At 43.6% G+C, this 19,893-nt stretch overlaps 1 protein-coding gene across 5 annotated transcripts in view; it reads right to left on the minus strand.

The window, feature by feature from the left end:
• dlgap1b (discs, large (Drosophila) homolog-associated protein 1b) overlaps positions 1-19,893 on the minus strand; it is a 231,801-nt gene that overhangs the window by 18,228 nt on the left and 193,680 nt on the right. For all 5 annotated transcript variants that reach the window (XR_003863768.2, XM_065019543.1, XM_029661525.2 and 2 more), the window contains exons 7-9: positions 5,124-5,332; positions 4,774-4,923; positions 4,394-4,476 (exon numbers count right to left, since the gene is read on the minus strand). Coding sequence is in view for 4 of the 5 variants with exons in the window: in XM_065019543.1 (XP_064875615.1) it covers positions 4,394-4,476; positions 4,774-4,923; positions 5,124-5,332 (442 nt within the window). In the remaining variant the exon portion in view is untranslated. The remainder of the gene's footprint in view (positions 1-4,393; positions 4,477-4,773; positions 4,924-5,123; positions 5,333-19,893) is intronic.

Consider the following 19,893-nt stretch of genomic DNA (forward strand, 5'->3'; position numbering starts at 1 on the left):
ACAAAAGGAACATTTATTGTGTAACTGGGAGTCTTGTGAGTGCAAACATCCGAAGATCATCAAAGGTGAGTGATTCATTCTATTGCTTTTCTGACTTTCGTGACCAATCTACTTTGCTGCTAGCTGTTTGTAATGGTTTATCTGCTGAGAGAGATGTCCTAACATAAACTCTTGGATAGCTTTTGCTCTAAAGCTTTTTTTAAATCTGACACGCTAGGTGGATTAACAACAAGCTAAGCTGTGTTTTGCTATATTGCACTTGTGATTTCATGAAAATGAAATATTTTTTGTAATTTCATTTGAATTTGGCGCTCTGCAATTCAGCGGAAGTTGACGAAAATGATCCCGCTAACTGGATGGGTGCGCCAAGAAGTTAAGGAGTTTTTAGAGGTATCTGTACTTCACTATTTATATTTTTGACAACTTGTATTTTTACTCCACTACATTCTTAAAGAAAATAATGTACAGACCCCTTGACTTTTTACACATTTTATTACGTTACACTCTTATTCAGTGATGGAAAACGTACCCAATTGTCATACTTGAGAAAAACTAAAGATACTTTCAAAGAAAATGACTCAAGTAAAAGTCACCCAGTGAAATACTACTTGAGTAAAAATCTAGAAGAATTTGGTTTTAAATGTACTTAAGTATAAAAAGTAAAAGTAGAAATAATTTCTAATTCCTTATATGAAGCAAACCAGACGGTACCATCTGTTTTTCATTTTTCAATTCACGGATAGTCAGGGGCACACTCCAAAAGCATTTAAAAACAAACCATGTGTGTTTCGTGAGTCTGCCAGATCAGAGGCAGTAGGGATGACAAGGGATGTTCTCTTGATAAGTGTGTGCATTCACAATTTTCTTGTCCTGCTCAGCATTCAAAATGTAACAAGTACTTTTGGGTGTCAGGGAAATGTATGGAGTAAAATGTACATTATTTTATTTAGGAATGTAGTGAAGCAAAAGTAAAATTTGTCAAAAATATACATGGTAAAGTAAAGAATACCCCAAAAAACAACTTAAGTGGTACTTTAAAGTATTTTTTCTTAAGTACTTTAAACCACTGGCCTTATTCTAAAATTGATGAAATGAAAAGAAAATCCTCATCAATCTACACACAATACCCCATAATGACAAAGCAAAAACAGGTTTTTAGAATTTTTGCAAATGTATAAAACAAATATATATATATCACGTTTACTTAAGTATTCAGACCCTTTAATCAGTACTTTGTTGAAGCACCTTTGGCAGCATTTACAGCCTCGAGTCTTCTTGGGTATGACACTACAAACTTGGCACACCTGTATTTGGGGAGTTTCTCACATTCATCTCTGCAGAGCATTGCCGCACAGCTATTTTTAAGTCTCTCCAGAGATCGGGTTCAAGTCCAGGCTCTGGCTGGGCCACAAAGACATTCAAAGACTTGTCCCGAAGCAAATCCTGCGTTGTCTTGGCTGTGTGCTTAGGGTTGTTGTCCTGTTAGATGGTGAACCTTCGCCCCAGTCTATGTTCTGAGCGCTCTGGAGCAGGTTTTCATCAAGGATCTCTCTGTTGTTGCTCCGTTAATCTTTCCTTTGATCCTGACTAGTCTCCCAGTCCCTGCCACTGAAAAATATCCCCACAGCATGATGCTGCCACCACCTTGCTTCACCGTAGGGATTGTGCCAGGTTTTCTCCAGACATGACGTTTGGCATTCAGGAAAAAGAGTTCAACCTTGGTTTCATCAGACCAGAGAATGTTGTTTCTCATGGACTAAGAGTCTTTTAGGTGCCTTTTGGCAAACTCCAAGTGGGCTGTTGGCACTCTGTCAGAGTGACCATTGGGTTCTTGGTCACCTCCCTGACCAAGGCCCTTCTCCCTCTATTGCTCAGTTTGGCCCGGCGGCCAGTTCTAGGAAAAGTTTTGGTGGTTCCAAAATTCTTTCATTTAAGAATGATGGAGGCCACTGTGTTCTTGGGGACCTTCAATGCTGCAGAATTTATTGTATCCTTCCCCAGATCTGTGCCTCGACACAATACTGTCTCTGAGCTCTATGGACAATTCCTTCGACCTCAATGCTTGGTTGTTGATCTGACATGCACTGTGGGACCTTATATAGACAGGTGTGTGCCTTTCCAAATCATGTACAATCAATTTAATTCACCACAGGTCAACTCCAATCAAGTTGTAGAAACATCTCAAGGATGATCAATGGAAACAGGATGCACCTGAGCTCAATTTCGAGTCTCATAGCAAAGGGTCTGAATACTTATGTAAATAAACTATTTCTGTTTTTTATTCATAATAAATTTGCTAACATTTCAACAAAAAAAAACTGTTTTTGCTTTGTCATTATGGGGTACTGCGTGTAGATTGATGAGGAAAACAAAATATTGAATCCATTTTATAATAAGGTTATGTGGACAAAGGGAAGGGGTCTGAATACTTTCTGAATGCACTGTACTTTCTACTCCATACATTTTCCCTGACACCAAAAAGTACTCGATACATTTTGAATACTTAGCAGGCCAGGAAAATTGTCCAATTCACACAATTATCAAGAGAACATCCCTGGTCATCCCTACTGTCTCTGACCTGGCAAACTTACTAAAAACACATGTTTCATTTGTAAATGATGTCTGAATGTTGGAGTGGGAGGTGGGGGGGCTACCCCACCATAAAAATAAGAACATTGTGTCATCTAGTTTGCTAGAAAGGAATCTGAAAATATTTATACTTTTATCTTTGATAATTACGTATATTTTAACAATTACATATACTGCTAATACTTACACATACTTAAAAACAAATGTAGACTTTTACTCAAGTAGTATTTTACTGGGTGACATTTACTTGAGTCATTTTGTCTGAGTTGTCTGAGCAGACAGCTGACAGATGTCTTGGAAAGGCAGCCAGGTTGTTTGTAGTGTGCCTCTCTTTTACTGCTCTCCTCCACTCCCTCTCAGTTTGGCAGGCTTAAGCCCAGTTCAAACACTGAGGTGAGGTTATGACCCCCCCCACACACACACTCACACCTTTTCTGTGAGTGGGGTAGGGCCACAGAAGAGATGCACTCTCACCGTCTGGGAATCTAGTCTATAGGGGCACTCTGCCCAGACCATGACCTCCCAGAACGGACCTGCTGCGACACACACAGACACAGACACACGCACACAAATTCAAACATGCACTAAGGGAAGGCACATGTGTGACATTAAACCCCAGAGCCACTTGACTAGTGGAAGTGTCTACAGGAGTTAATGTTTTCCTTGGCTGCTTGGAGATGTGCCTCCTTTTCAATGCTTGGCTAGTCAGCTGAGGAAAGCTCTTTGAGGAAAAACTCCAGATTACTTTGTCCCAATTGGCACCCTATTCTTTATGTTGTGCACTACTTTTGACCAGGGCAAATACGCCCAGTCATAGGTCTCTGGTCAAATGCAGTGTACTATAGGTAATAGGTTGCCGTTTGGTATACAGTCCAGATTTCTGCATCTGACTCTGAAACTGCAGTCCTGTGCATGACCTTGGTAGGTTGAGACTGGGCTCTTTGATTCCTAAACATGTTCTGTGTATAGTATGAAATTAGATTACTGCATCTAGTGCAGTCTCTAAATTGGTCATCTCCCCTCAGCTCTGACTAACAGAGGGGTTACTGTGCTAAGTGGATGGGAGTTACGCAGGCAGACACACTGACACATAACTGCCTGCTGTGTGACATATTTTAACACAACTCCAGGAACCAGGAACGTTCCCTGACTTCCTGCCTATGCAAATGTTCCTTGTATAAGTCAGTCAGGGGCCAGGGCAGTTGTCCAATGAGGTGGTCAATTGGCATGCTATAGGGGCTTCAGTATAAGGGTTTAGGGGGAGATAGGAGACCTATAGGAACTGTTACGTGTAGGGCAGGAAAAGGGGGATTTGGGGTTTTACACGACCATGTACTGAAAAGAACAGGAGACTGACAGAACCCCCCCCCCTCGCAAAGTGGCCTGGCCACATCACAAATTCTGCTGCAACAGATGGCTGTCAACTAACTGCCCCCACTCTCTTCCTATCCCCTCCCTCCAACACATCCTCCACTTCCCCAGCTGTCACTGCATGCATGGGCCCCCTAGTCAAGGGGCTCTGATGCCCAAACTCCTCCGAGCTGGGGGCAGCTGTTGTGTAGTGAGGTGGTGGACCCGACAGCCTATAGTCACTAGGCCCAACCCGAAGGTACACATTTATACACACATACAGCTCTCAGGCATGAGGGAGTGTCAAAAAGAGGTGCCAACTGAATGCACAATGAGTGGACAGTCAGCTAGCAGAGACACCAGCAGACTGCAACAGGATACAAGATAAACACTACCATGAATGGCAGAAAATCATTCACACGCTCCCGCTCTCTCTTTCTCTCTCGCTTCTCACCATCTCTCCTCTTCCACCTGGATGCCTACTGACTGGAACTTGGAGTGCTCCTCTGTCCCCCCAACCTCCTCTGGTCCATCCACCTGCAACCGTACACAGATTTTTTGTTGTTGTTGTTGTATATTTATATAAACTTTATTTTTTACAAAATGTATTTATATAAACTTTTTTTTTTTTTTTACTTAATTTTTTTATAATCTCTCCTGGACAGACTATGTAAACATAAAATGGTAGAATCAGACCAAATTACGCAAGATTTTAGTTTGGGTTTTAACCGAGATAAGTCAATTAAGAACAGACCACAGGTCAGTGTGTGTGGTCAGCATGTAGTCATTGTTTGGTCAATACGGTCATAGGCATATCTGTGTCTGTTCTCTGACCTGTATCCCTATGGAGAGGCACTTCCGGAGGGTGTCTCTCTTGCTGTTGGTGGAGGCAATGTTGGTGGCGGTGATGGTGCTGTTGGTGACATGCTGGCTGGCTGGGCCGTGGACCTGGGCATTAGCTGCCTCGATGGCTGCCGTCAGGGCCTTTATAATAATAATAATAATAATAATAAAATAAACAATCAAATATGTTTAAAAATATATATATATTTATCTTTTTATTGATTTGACAAAAACACCAATTGACACTGATAAAATCACAAATGTCAAAAACAGATTATTGACATACCGTTAAGTTTTATAATATTTTCAGAATACACAATATACTTTGTTATATGATATACCTTCATACTGTCGATGCTCTCTCTGGAGTTGGACAGGCCGGGCTGGGAGGTGCTGATGTGGGTCCGGGGGCCTGACCCCCCGTCCATGTAGGCGTCCTGGGCCGACTCGGTGCTGCTCTGGGCCGTGATGGAGATAAAGGGCTTGGGCGGGGTTGTGCGCGGCGGTACCGGCGGAGGCATCTTCTTGTACGTGGTGATGCATGATGACACTGCAGAGGGGGACAGGAGGTGGAAAACCTGGTTGGAAAAAGCTACACAATATACAGAGAGAACTACAAAATTATGGAGAAAATATATTGATGACACTGCAGCAGGGAAATGAGAAAAAGTGGTTAAAAATCTAGAGGAAACTACAAAATTATGAAAACCAAAAAATATCAGTGCAGAGGAAATGTGGAGTAAAATGATTCGAAAGAAACGACACAAAAAGTCAGAGAACAAACATATATATATATTTTTTTAAATAGTTCTACTTTTTTTTGTTTTTGCAAGTACATTTTTGCAAGTACGTACAGTACAGTAGTAACCTCATCCCCAGGCTTTTGCACACAGCACATTTAAGCCTGTGATATAAACTATTCAAAGTTAGCCTTTATTTTTTATTACCTTTATTTAACTAGGCAAGTCAGTTAAGAACAAATTCTTATTTATTATGATGGCCTACCCCGGCCAAACCCGGATGACACTGGGCCAATTGTCCGCCGCCCTATGGGACTCCCAATCATGGCCGGTTGTGATGCAGCCTGGATTTGAACCAGGTACTGAAGTGACGCCTCTTGCACTGAGATGCGAGGCGTTGAGGAGGGTTGGGGGAAGGTGTTGTGGGAGATGATTGGTTGGTAGATTAAGCCGATTAAGCCAATGCCTATGCGCCCGGAATTTCTCCCGGTCGTTTTGTATTAGCTAAGGAAGGCCATGTTTGGGCGGAAGCTTTTGGGCGGAAGTGCCTAGGAACGAGATTAAGTACAGTAGTGACTGAGTAGTTCACAGGGCGATTAGCTAGGCTTGCTGTCAAATGATCAAGTACTGTAGAATCGAGATTAAGAGCATCTTCAACAAAGCTTAGTTAAACTACTAAAAAGGTTTGTCTGTTGGTCACTTCACTTCAACTACGGATCTAGTCTATTGTGGCTGAAAACTGCCTGACCTCCTTTACGTAATCATAACAGGCCAACTGCATGTGTGTGTGTGTGTGTGTGTGTGTGTGTGTGTGTGTGTGTGTGTGTGTCTATAAACAAAGACGTGTACTGAGTAATGAGGTAGGGTGTCACTGCAAACAAGCCCTAACGCAAAGATCAATACTCAACCAAACAAGATCCACAAAATCACTCACACTCATACATACATCAGTTCTCTCTCTCTATCACTCTCTCTCTGTCAGTGAGTGCCATCTCCGATTACAGCGACAGGTTGGCAGTTGTGCAGGCCCTGGTCTCACAAGTGTGCAGGGAGTCCACACAGAGCACATCAAATGGCACCCTATTCCCTATACAGTGCAATACTTTCAACCAGGCCCTGGTCAAAATTGTGCACTTGGTCAAAAGTAGTGCACTAGGGGATAGGGTTCACACACAATATTTCCAAGGCACTAAACACAGAACAAAACACCACTGAACATAGCAGCGTTATGTCTTTGATTTCTCCTCCACATGTCCCCATCAGAACTAGGTTATTGGCTGACTCCTGTCCCAGAAACTAGGACAGTGAGATCATTTCCTGGATCCCTTTAATCCCTGAAAAAGACAAACATCCTAAAGCGTACTGTGGGAGCGGCATACAGTGCCCATTGTCTGCCAAACCCTGAGTGCGGCGCACGGAGTGTGTGTGTTCGTGTGTGCGTGAGTGAGTGCCGTGTCGAAAACCATTAGATAAATTGTTTATGTGGGCCCTCCCACTGCTCTTGACAGCTACATTACCGCAGCAAAGGTGAGAGGGTTGCCTGGCTGGCGGGCTGGCTACCTTAAAGCCTCCCGTCAAGACCCGATTGAATTCATCCTCAAAGGCAGCCATGAGTCTGTACAGTCAAGTTTTGACAAGTTCAGATAAGGATGCTTACATTAATAAGATTGTATTTTGATTAGATTATTGTAGCTAACAGGAAGAGGTGCCAAAGACTACGTTACCAGGTGTTAGCTAACGCTGTACTACTTGTTCAAGAAAATAAGTAGCACAATTTGTATATTAAGACAAATACATTGTATTTTTGTGCCATCCAGTTAAAGTTGTAACAGTGCAGCACAGCCTTAAGCCACCCCGTGAGAAAGCATCCTACACTAAAAAAAAATGCTGGCTTAAAAACAACCCAATTTAGGTCAATATTGGACAGAACACACTTTATTTTGACCCTGCCACTTGAGTCACTTATGCTATTTTTTTCAGCTAATTGGTTTTTAACCAATCACATCAGATCCTTTTCAGAGCGGATCTAATTGGTCAGAAGACCAAATAGTGAAAATAATATTAGAATTGGGCTTCCTATGTGAAAGCAGCCTTAGCTGGGTTGTTGGGTTATTGATGCTGGGTAATCGAGCTACCAGGTCAGATCAGAAGACTGGAGGCGTGGCTTAGTAGGGGCGTGGCTTTCAAATAGTTATTTTTGGCCACCCATGAAAGTAAATGTCATTCTGGTTCATAATGTGTTCTATTGCCATCACATGTTTGTAGCTTTTACAAGATTATGAGTTCCTCAGGTGCCTTTGTATATCCCATTGTTGGGAGAGTTACCACTTAAAATAATATTACAATAAATGTTAATATTATAATTTATATACATATTATTATACATATTATTATACATATACATACACACATATTAATATGTGCATTTTTTTTGAAGGGACATTTTAATAAAATTTAAAACAATAAAGTGGTGACCATCCCAACATTGAAATATGCAAAGGCATTAAACCTTCAAAAGTATCAGTGATTAACCTTAACATGTGATCAGAACAGAACAGAACTGGAATTACATTTACTCTCATGGGTTTGCCAAAAATAACTATTTGAATGCCACACTCCTACTAATCCATGCCTCCAGTCTTCAAAGAAAACAACCCAACTAAGTAGGTCAAAATAACCCAATGTGTGTTCTGTCCACTATTTACCCAGTGCTGGGTTGTTTTTAACCCAGTTCTGATGTTTTGCAGATGTCTCTATGGGTCTATGATTGAAACACTGCTAATCTCTACAAAGGTCACTGAGTACAGACCAGTAAGTATAAGCACCCACCCACCCACACTGTCTGTGTTCCAAATGGCACCCTAATCCCTTTATAGTGCACTACTTTTGACCGGGACCCATAGGACCAGCTCATTGGGTTCTGATCAAAAGTAGTGTGCTGTAAGGGGAATAGGCTGCCATTTGGGACACACAGACTGACTGACACAGATAGAGAGAGAGGCGATGGTCTTGGCCTTGCCAGGCGAATAGGGAGCAGAGGTTCAGGGGATTGAATGTCAGTCTTTTTGAAGCTCTATCGCCTGCAGTCATTCACACACACACACACACACACACCCTAACCTTGTTGGGACACACAATTCAGTCCCATTCAAAATCCTATTTTCCCTAACCCGTACCCTAACCTTAAACCTAACCCCAAAACCTAACCCTAACTCCTAACCCTAACTCTTAACCCTAACTCTTAACCCTAACTCTTAACCCTAACTCTTAACCCTAACCCTAGCTCCTAACCCTAACCCTTAACGTAATTATAACCCTAACACTAATTATAACCTTAACCCTGAAATTCCCTAGAAATAGTATTTGACCTTGTGGGGACTAACAAAATGCCCCCAATTGGTCAAATTTTGGTTTGCTTACTACTCTTGTGGGGAACAGAAGTCCATACCCCGCCCCCCCCACACACACACACACACACACACACACATACTGTGAAGAAGGCTTTAAAGAACATTGCGTTTTCATGTTTCTCCAGTAAGAGGGATATGAAACTGGAGACAACGCCATGCCCCTCCTATCTGTCACTGCTCTGCTGTGGCCAGACAGAGAGGAGGTGAGGACTGGGCTGTGTATGCTGAGACAGGTTAAGTAAACACGCTAAAGAAGCTTGAACATGCCCCCCTCTACACACACACACACACACACACACACACACACACACACACACACACACACACACACAGGGCTGTTGACACAGTGCAGCCAAACATTTCAATCTGCCATGACCACCTCAAGGCACACTGCAGACTTCCTGGCCTGCGACTGATATGCCCGCCATCCATCTGAAACTATTGTTGTGTGTGTGTGTGTGTGTGTGTGTGTGTGTGTGTGTGTGCTTAGCAACTTAATGAACACAGTGAACTTCATACATCCCTCACAGAGACTAAACCAAGAGCTTCCAGATCTGAGTATCCCAATCCCGCCACTTGATCTCCAAGAGTCCCAGTTCAATTTGGCTGTCCATATGACACAATGCCGTTCCAGTGATGTGAGGGTAAATTACAGAACAAATGCAATGATAAATTATGACACAGAGGCCTCTCAGGGGTGTGTGCTTAGTTCCCTCCTGTACTCCCTGTTCACCCACAACTGTGTGGCCATGAATGGCTAGAACACCATCAGCAGGTTTGCTGATGATACGACGGCGATGAGTCAGTCTACAGGGAGGAAGTCCTAGACTTAGCAGTGTGGTGCCAGGACAACATCCCCTCCCTTAATGTCAGTAAGACCAAGGAGCTGGTCGTGGACTATAGGAGAAAGAGGGGAGAGCACCCCCCATCCACATCAACAGGGCTGTTGTGGAGTGGGTTGAAAGCTTCAAGTTCCTTGGTGTCCAGTAAGGAACTTAACATGGTCCAGACACCCGCACAGTTGTGAAGAGGGCAAGGCAGTGTTTCTTCCCCTAAGGAGGCTGAAAAGATTAGGCATGGGCCCTCGGATCCTCAAAAGTTCTACAGCTGCACCATCGAGTGCATATTGACTGACTGCATCACCGCTTGGTATGGGAAATGCTCCACCCTTGACCGCAACGCGCTACAGAGGGTAGTGTGGACAGCCCAGTACATCCAAGATGATCCAAGATGGCGTAGCAGTGTAGTCGTGTTTTGTTCGTCCTCTCGTGTACTTTTGTATTTTTCGTATTTTTTGTATATATTTTCCCCCCAAAAAATCAATCTCTTTTCGATTTTTAATTCGATTATACCTTCCGGTAACCTGCCTCACCCAATGTGATATGGAATCGCTATTATTTTTTAACTTTAGAACACATTCAAGAACCTCCAGAAGCTAACCAGCTAATTAGCTACAAGCTATTTAGTCATTGTTAGCCACTGCTAGCGGCTTTTACCTTCTGCACAGATACCAGCCCTGTTCTTAGCCTGGATATTACTTGCCAATCTACCAGTATCGGACTGTCTCTCCACAACAACGCCGGATTCCTGCCGTAACCCCTGGGCCACTACTTCTGATCTTCACAGCTAGCTTGCACCCGCCGTGGCACCCAGTACCGAAGCTATCCCTGAGGCCCACCCCCCGGCCTACTCAGCTGTTCACCCGAACCCCACTCATACACGGCTAGAGCCCAATACTCCAGGCACATCTCCCGGCTAGCAAACAAAATTCTACAATACCTCTTTCGCCATCTGGCTTGGATTCTCTGTTGACGCGGCGCCCCGCAAATACTCCGCTGTGCCTTCCACCGGCCTCCGTCTGAGCAGACCCCCTACCAACCCCGGGCTACTAACTTTAAACGCTGTGTCACCCGCGTGCTAGCGTAGTGGCGGCTTCCCTGTTCCACCTACTGCTGCCCCCTGGACACTATGATCACTTGGCTACATAGCTGATGCCTGCTGGACTGTCCATTAATCACGGTACTCCATTCTGTTTATTTATGTTTTACAGCTGACTAGCTGTTATTGTCTTACCTGTTGTTTTAGCTAGCTCTCCCAATCAAGACCTGCGATTACTTTATGCCTTGCTGTATGCCTCTCTCAAATATCAATATGCCTTGTATACTGTTGTTCAGGTTAGTTATCATTGTTTTAGTTTACAATGGAGCCCCAAGTTCCACTCCTCGTACCTCTGATACCTCCTTTGTCCCACCCCCCACACATGCGGTGACCTCACCCATTGTAACCAGCATGTCCAGAGATACAACCTCTCTTATCATCACCCAGTGCCTGGGCTTACCTCCGCTGTACCCGCACCCCACCATACCCCTGTCTGCACATTCTGCCCTGAATATACCACGCCCATAAATCTGCTCCTTTTATTCCTTGTCCCCAACGCTCTAGGCGACTAGTTTTGATAGCCTTTAGCCGCACCCTCATCCTATTCCTTCTCTGTTCCTCGGGTGATGTGGAGGTAAACCTAGGCCCTGCATGTCCCCAGGCACCGTCATTTGTTGACTTCTGTGATTGAAAAATCCTTGGTTTCATGCATGTCAACATCAGAAGCCTCCTCCCTAAGTTTGTTTTGCTCACTGCTTTAGCACACTCTGCCAACCCTGATGTCCTTGCCATGTCTGAATCCTGGCTTAGGAAGGCCACCAAAAATTCTGAGATTTCCATACCCAACTATAACACTTTCCGTCAAGATAGAACTGCCAAAGGGGAAGGAGTTGCAATCTACTGCAGAGATAGCCTGCAAAGTTCTGTCATACTTTACAGGTCTATGCCCAAACTTCTAATTTTAAAAATGAATCTCTCCAGACATAAGTCTCTCACTGTTGCCGCCTGCTACCGACCCCCCTCAGTTCCCAGCTGTGCTCTGGACACCATCTGTGAATTGATCGCCCCCCATCTAGCTTCAGAGTTTGTTCTGTTAGGTGACCTAAACTGGGATATGCTTAACACCCCGGCAGTCCTACAATCTAAGCTAGATGCCCTCAATCTCACACAAATCATCAAGGAACCCACCAAGTACAACCCTAAATCCGTAAACATGGGCACCCTAATAGACATTATCCTGACCAATTTGCGCTCCAAATACACCTCTGCTGTCTTCAATCAGGATCTCAGCGATTACTGCCTCATTGCCTGTATCCGCTACGGGTCCGGGGTCAAACGACCACCCCTCATCACTGTCAAATGCTCCCTAAAACTCTTCTGCGAGCAGGCCTTTCTAATCGACCTGGCCCGGGTATCCTGGAAGGATATTGACCTCATCCCGTCAGTTGAGGATGCCTGGTCATTCTTTAAAAGTAACTTCCTCAACATCTTAGACAAGCATGCTCTGTTCAAAAAATGCAGAACTAAGAACAGATATAGCCCTTGGTTCATTCCAGACCTGACTGCCCTCGACCAGAACAAAAACATCCTGTGGCGGACTGCAATAGCATTGAATAGTCCCCGCGATATACAACTGTTCAGGGAAGTCAGGAACCAATACACGCAGTCAGTCAGGAAAGCAAAGGCCAGCTTTTTCAAGCAGAAATTTGCATCCTGTAGCTCTAACTCCAAAAAGTTCTGGGACACTGTAAAGTCCATGGAGAACAAGAGCACCTCCTCCCAGCTGCCCACTGCACTGAGGCTAGGTAACACGGTCACCACCGATAAATCAATGATAATCGAAAACTTCAACAAGCATTCCTCAACAGCTGGCAATGCCTTCCTCCTGGCTACTCCAACCTCGGCCAACAGCTCTACCCCCCCACCCCCCGCAGCTACTCGACCAAGCCTCCCTAGCTTCTCCTTTACCCAAATCCAGATAGCAGATGTTCTGAAAGAGCTGCAAAACCTGGACCCATACAAATCAGCTGGGCTTGACAATCTGGACGCACTATTTCTGAAACTGTCCGCCGCCATTGTTGCAACCCCTATTACCAGCCTGTTCAACCTCTCCTTCGTATCATCTGAGATCCCCAAGGATTGGAAAGCTGCCGCAGTCATCCCCCTCTTCAAAGGGGGAGACAACCTGGACCCAAACTGTTACAGACCTATATCCATCCTGCCCTACCTATCTAAGGTCTTCGAAAGCCAAGTCAACAAACAGATCACTGACCATCTCGATTCCCACCGTACCGGTTTCCGAGCCGGTCACGGGTGCACCTCAGCCACGCTCAAGGTACTAAACGATATCATAACCGCCATAGATAAAAGACTACTGTGCAGCAGTCTTCATCGACCTGGCCAAGGCTTTCGACTCTGTCAATCACCATATTCTTATCGGCAGACTCAGTAGCCTCGGTTTTTCTAATGACTGCCTTGACTGGTTCACCAACTACTTTGCAGACAGAGTTCAGTGTGTCAAATCGGAGGGCATGTTGTCCGGTCCTCTGGCAGTCTCTATGGGGGTACCACAGGGTTCAATTCTCGGGCCGACTCTTTTCTCTGTATATATCAATGATGTTGCTCTTGCTGCGGGCGATTCCCTGATCCACCTCTACGCAGACGACACCATTCTATATACTTCTGGCCCTTCCTTGGACACTGTGCTATCTAACCTCCAAACGAGCTTCAATGCCATACAACACTTCTTCCGTGGCCTCCACCTGCTCTTAAACGCTAGTAAAACCAAATGCATGCTTTTCAACCATTCGCTGCCTGCACCCACACACGCCCGACTAGCATCGCCACCCTGGATGGTTCCGACCTAGAATATGTGGACATCTATAAGTACCTAGGTGTCTGGCTAGACTGCAAATTCTCCTTCCAGACTCATATCAAACATCTCCAATCCAAAATCAAATCTAGAGTCAGCTTTCTATTTCGCAACAAAGCCTCCTTCACTCACGCCGCCAAACTTACCCGAGTAAAACTGACTATCCTACCGATCCTCGACTTCGGCGATGTCATCTACAAAATAGCTTCCAATACTCTACTCAGCAAACTGGATGCAGTTTATCACAGTGCCATCCGTTTTGTTACTAAAGCACCTTATACCACCCACCACTGCGACCTATATGCTCTAGTCGGCTGACCCTCGCTACATGTTCATCGCCAGACCTACTGGCTCCAGGTCATCTACAAGTCTATACTGGGTAAAGCTCCGCCTTATCTCAGTTCACTCGTCACGATGGAAACACCCACCCGTAGCATGTGCTCCAGCAGGTGTATCTCACTGATCATCCCTAAAGCCAAAACCTAATTTGGCCGCCTTTCCTTCCAGTTCTCTGCTGCCTGGGCTATACTCGGCCTTGTCTCAGGATGGTAAGTTGGTGGTTGAAGATATCCCTCTAGTGGTGTGGGGGCTGTGCTTTGGCAAAGTGGGTGGGGTTATATCCTTCCTGTTTGGCCCTGTCCGGGGGTGTCCTCAGATGGGGCCACAGTGTCTCCTCACCCCTCCTGTCTCAGCCTCCAGTATTTATGCCGCAGTAGTTTATGTGTTGGGGGGCTAGGGTCAGTTTGTTATATCTGTAGTACTTCTCCTGTCCTATTCGGTGTCCTGTGTGAATTTAAGTGTGCTCTCTCTAATTCTCTCTTTCCCTTTCTTTCTCTCTCTCGGAGGACCTGAGCCCTAGGACCATGCCTCAGGACTACCTGACATGATGACTCCTTGCTCTCCCCAGTCTACCTGGCCGTGCTGCTGCTCCAGTTTCAACTGTTCTGCCTTATTATTATTCGACCATGCTGGTCATTTATGAACATTTGAACATCTTGGCCATGTTCTGTTATAATCTTCACCCGGCACAGCCAAAAGAGGACTGGCCACCCCACATAGCCTGGTTCCTCTCTATGTTTCTTACTAGGTTTTAGACTTTCTAGGGAGTTTTTCCTAGCCACCGTGCTTCTACATCTGCATTGCTTGCTGTTTGGGGTTTTAGGCTGGGTTTCTGTACAGCACTTTGAGATATCATCTGATGTACGAAGGGCTATATAAACACATTTGATATGATTTTTGCGACTGGAACGAATTGCAAAAATCTCCCTCACCAACTTTAAACATCTGCTATCTGAGCAGCTAACCGATCGCTGCAGCTGTACATAGTCCATCGGTATATAGCCCACCCAATTTACCTACCTCAGCCCCATACCGTTTTTATTTCTGCTCTTTTGCACGCCAGTATCTCTACCTGCACATGTTCATCTGATCATTTATCACTCCAGTGTTACTCTGCTAAATTGTAATTATTCACTCCTATGGCCTATTTATTGCCTACCTCCTCATGCCTTTTGCACACAATGTATATAGATTATTTTTTCCCCTACTATGTTATTGACTTGTTTATTGTTTATCCCATGTGTAACTCTGTGTTGTTGTCTGTTCACACTGCTATGCTTTATCTTGGCCAAGTCGCAGTTGCAAATGAGAACTTGTTCTCAACTAGCCTACCTGGTTAAATAAAGGTGAAATAAAAAATAAAAATATCACTGGGGCTGAGCTCCCTGCCATCTAGGACCTCCATATCAGGCGGTGTCAGAGCAAGGCCCGAAAAATTGCCAAAGACTCCAGCCACCCAAGCCATAGACTGTTCTCTCTGCTACTGTCCAGTAAACAGTACTAGAGCATTGACTCTCGGTCCAACAGGCTCCGAAACAGCTTCTATCTCCAAGCCATAAGACTGCTAAATAGCTAGACTGCTAAATAGTCAATTAATGGTACCCAAACTATCTGCACTGACTCTACACACATTGTAGACTCTATATACATACTCACTCACACACACACACTACATTGACACTCCCACACACACACACACACTTTTACACTCGTCATTTGCTGCTGCTACTATGTTCTTTATTTTACTCTTATTATTTAACATTTTTATTATAAAATTGTTTTTTTTTACCTCTTTTTCGTGATATCCAAATTGGTAGTTACAGTCTTGTCCCATTGCTGCAACTCCCGTATGGACTTGGGAGAGGAAAAGGTCAAGAGCCATGCGTCCTCCGAAACACAAACCTCCCAAACAGCAATGCTTCTCGACACACTGCTCTCTTAATCCAGCCGCATCGATGTGTCGGAGGAAATACCATCCAAATGGCGACCGTGTCAGCGTGCACTGCGCCCGTCCCAAGACAGGAGTCGCTAGAGCACGATGGGACAAGGACATCCCGACCGGACAAACCTTCCTCTACCCGGATGACGCTGGGCCAATTGTCTGCCGCCTCATGGGTCTCCCGGTCGCTGCCGGCTGCGACACTGCCCAGGATCAAACCCGGATCTGTAGTAACGCCTCAAGAACTGCGATGCAGTGCCTTAGACCGCTCCACCACTCGGGAGAGCCCTTACTCTTATTATTATTATTATTATTATGTTTCCTGATGCCTAGTCACTTTACTCTGCCTCCATGTACATATATACCTCAAATACATTGTACCTCTGCACATTGATATGGTACTAGTACTTGTAGTCCCTGTATATTCTTGTGTATTTTATTGTGTTACTATTTGACTATTTTATTTGATGCATTGTTGGGAAGGGCTGTAAGGAACGAGATGAGGTAGAGGTGGTCATCTCAAGCACACCCACACCGGACAGTTTCAAGGATACAGTTTGTCTGAAGGAATGCTGTGGGGGGAATGTGACTCTGGATTCCTCAGCTCCATTAGGAGGGAATGTGTTCCCGCTTTAAATGAAGAGCAGCGTATAAAGGCTTCATAAAGCCTCAATAAAGCCTTCATAAGCACTACATACATGTGTTGCAAATCATCTATAACCGTATCCATAGTGTCTGTTAAATGGTATATATTATATTACTCTAAATTAAAACTATTCTAGGATGGCCCAAACTCTTTCGCTCTTGGGTGCATAGGCAACATTGGACCTGACCTCAACTTTCCCCCAAATGCTGTGCTGCAGGATGACATAAAGTCAGGCATAGCAAAAAACATTGGTATGGCCCTTTAAAATATTTTTTAATTTTTTGCCTAATTCCGTTATATTTCTTTGGGTATTTCTTTATGTTTTTTCTTTTCCAGGTTTCTGATTTCTCCCATTTCTTATGGTTTTCGCTATAAAAACCCCAAATTGTTTATAGCAAAAAATAGCAAAAGCTTGGATGTTCTATGGTCACAACAATGTTTAAACCCCATCAGGGTTTAATTTGATATCTGGGAAAAAATCTAAGATATTTACATTTTGAGTGGTTACCCTTTAATTGAAGTGCACATGCACCTAGCACTGTTTGGTTAGCAGGGTTTCTTTTGCACAAATGTGACGGAGTTCGCAAATCAAATACCCACTGGACAGCTTTAAACGGGTAAGTTAACTAATTTAAATGACCATAAATAAAAGTTGTGTTTAGCTAGATTACATGCAGTGCTTGATCAGCACCTAAAATGTTCTCCTGCTTGAGCTCCTGTTCCTCTTATAGAATATTAGCTCAAAAGTAATGTGAAGCTCTTGCACCTAAATATAAACAATACCTACACCCAAAATGATTACCGGCACCTATTGCAGTCCAAGTCAAGCACTGATCTCATGGCTACCTCAATTGTTATTTCAAATCATGTTGGGGACTTCACATCAACTGCTAGCTAGCTAACACATGTCAGATACAGTGGTTCCTCCTTTAAAAGTTGCGTCATACTGCAGAATTTTTAGCATTAACTTAATGCCAGTTAGTGCTAGTTTGATCACCAGAGGGCATCTTTGAGAAGTATTTGATCATCTTCAATATTGGCATTAATATAAAATGTAAACTTTTTTTGTAAGAACATAGTATATGGGATTCATTTTAAGAAATGTAGCTTAATTAATTTGATTAATATTATGGTGTTTCTATTCCAATAAAAATTTAAAACAAAACCCTCAGGCTTTCAGTTAGAATGGAATGGAAAATATGGTGCTGTACAACGTGACGGTCGGGAGTTACAGCACTAAGAGCATAATAGGATTGGAGGATTCTAAATTAATATCTAAGGGGAATTTTTTGTTAGGGCAAATCTGATCTGTGAGAATATCTAAGGGGGTTTATATAATTCTAAATTCATTAATAATAATAATAATAATAATTTTCCGCTTTGTTTAAAAAAATAACAATATTTTGGATTTTTTTTGTTTTCATTTAACCTAGAGTGAGCGAGAACAAGGCCATTCTTGAACATGGGGTGAGACATTCTCACTAATTAGTAAATAAAGCCAGTTCGTTATTTAGAATTCTTTATTCTTGTTTCTAGAGGGAGAGAAACCAAAAACCGCCTCGTGGGTCTCACGGTCGCGGCCTGCACGGGTATCGAACCAGCATCTGTAGCAACGCAGTTTGCACTGCAATGCAGTGTCTTAGACCCCTGCGCCACTTCTTTAGGAAAATATGGCGCTGTACAATGTGACGGTCGGGAGTAGGCTACAGTACTAAGAGCATAACATTTCCACACCCTAATTGTAGTGTAACCAATACCCAAATGGAGATTCAGTGAAAATAACAATCTCATTGATTTATCACGACCAGTCTCAGAGCAGCGTGAAACGATGCTGAAATGGTTATTGCTTCAAATCCTATTGCTTCTAACTTCAATATGCTTTTTAAATAAATAAGACCTACACCACTTTTAACAGCACATTACTCAACACTAGTGAAACTAATTTTGCCTACGGTAGGCCGTCAAGTATATCTAAAAATATTTTTGTCAATGACGTGACTCTCCGCCAATAATTACATTTAGAGGATTGGAGGATTCTAAATTAATATCTAAGGGGCATTTTTCATTAGGGTAAATCTGATCTGTGAGAATGTCTAAGGGGCATTTATATCATTCTAAATGATTTAATAATAATAATTGCTTTGTTTAAAAATTATCTATATTTTGTAGATTATTTTGTTTTCATTTAACCTAGAGTGAGCGAGAAAAAGGCCATTCTTGATTGAACATGGGGTGAGACATTCTCACTAATTTGTAAATAAAGCCAGTTTGTTATTTAGAATAATTTATTTCTGTTTTTAGAGAGAGAGAAACCAAAAGCCGCCTCATGGGTCCCACGGTGGTGACCGGCACATGTATTGAACCAGCATATGTAGTTTGCAAAGAAATGCAGGGGAGGCTCCATCCACAAAGTTTTTAATGCTGATCATTTAGAATCATTGATTTAGAGTTGCCTCATGGGTCCCCCGGTGGGGGCAAACTTCAGACGGGCCTGGACATGTACTGGCTTAAGCAGGGGGACACGTCTGGCACTGCAGGATTTGAGTCCCTGGCGGCGTGTTGTGTTACTGATGGTAGGCTTTGTTACTTTGGTCCCAGCTCTCTGCAGGTCATTCACTAGGTCCCCCCGTGTGGTTCTGGGATTTTTGCTGACCGTTCTTGTGATCATTTTGACCCCACAGGGTGAGATCTTGCGTGGAGCCCCAGAGGGAGATTATCAGTGGTCTTGTATGTCTTCCATTTCCTAATAATTGCTCCCACAGTTGATTTCTTCAAACCAAGCTGCTTACCTATTGCAGATTCACAATTGGTGGCTGACTAAATACTTTTTTGCCCCACTGTAGGCTTTATCCGAGATTTTGCGGTTGCATGAGGTCGCCCACACGCACTTTAAACATTTGGATAATAAAGCATTTAAAGCATTTTGAAGATAAAAGCCGCCTGCATATGTTTATTAGGCTACTGTGCAGTCTGACAATTAAACATAGCCTACAGTACATACTGTAGTAAACATGGTAAAGTGCCTAATTCCTTACATAAGGGAGAGCAGGCCATGTCCAGACTTTCTCAGTGACCTCAGGTACTCATTAACTCTGTCTTTACTGCTTTTTTGGGTTGCATCAGTCATGGACAGAAACTTCAGAGACACAGTATTAACGATGAACACCCGGAGGTTCACTGGTAAGCCACTTTTGCCTTGGGATCCATCCCAGTTAGTATTCTGTGTCCACCCGTGGTATCTCTTCAGTTACACATCCTTGGAATAGCAGAACAGCATGATGGTCAGG

The sequence above is a fragment of the Oncorhynchus nerka genome, linkage group LG6 (assembly GCF_034236695.1).
Source record: "Oncorhynchus nerka isolate Pitt River linkage group LG6, Oner_Uvic_2.0, whole genome shotgun sequence".
NCBI classification, from domain to species: domain Eukaryota; kingdom Metazoa; phylum Chordata; class Actinopteri; order Salmoniformes; family Salmonidae; genus Oncorhynchus; species Oncorhynchus nerka.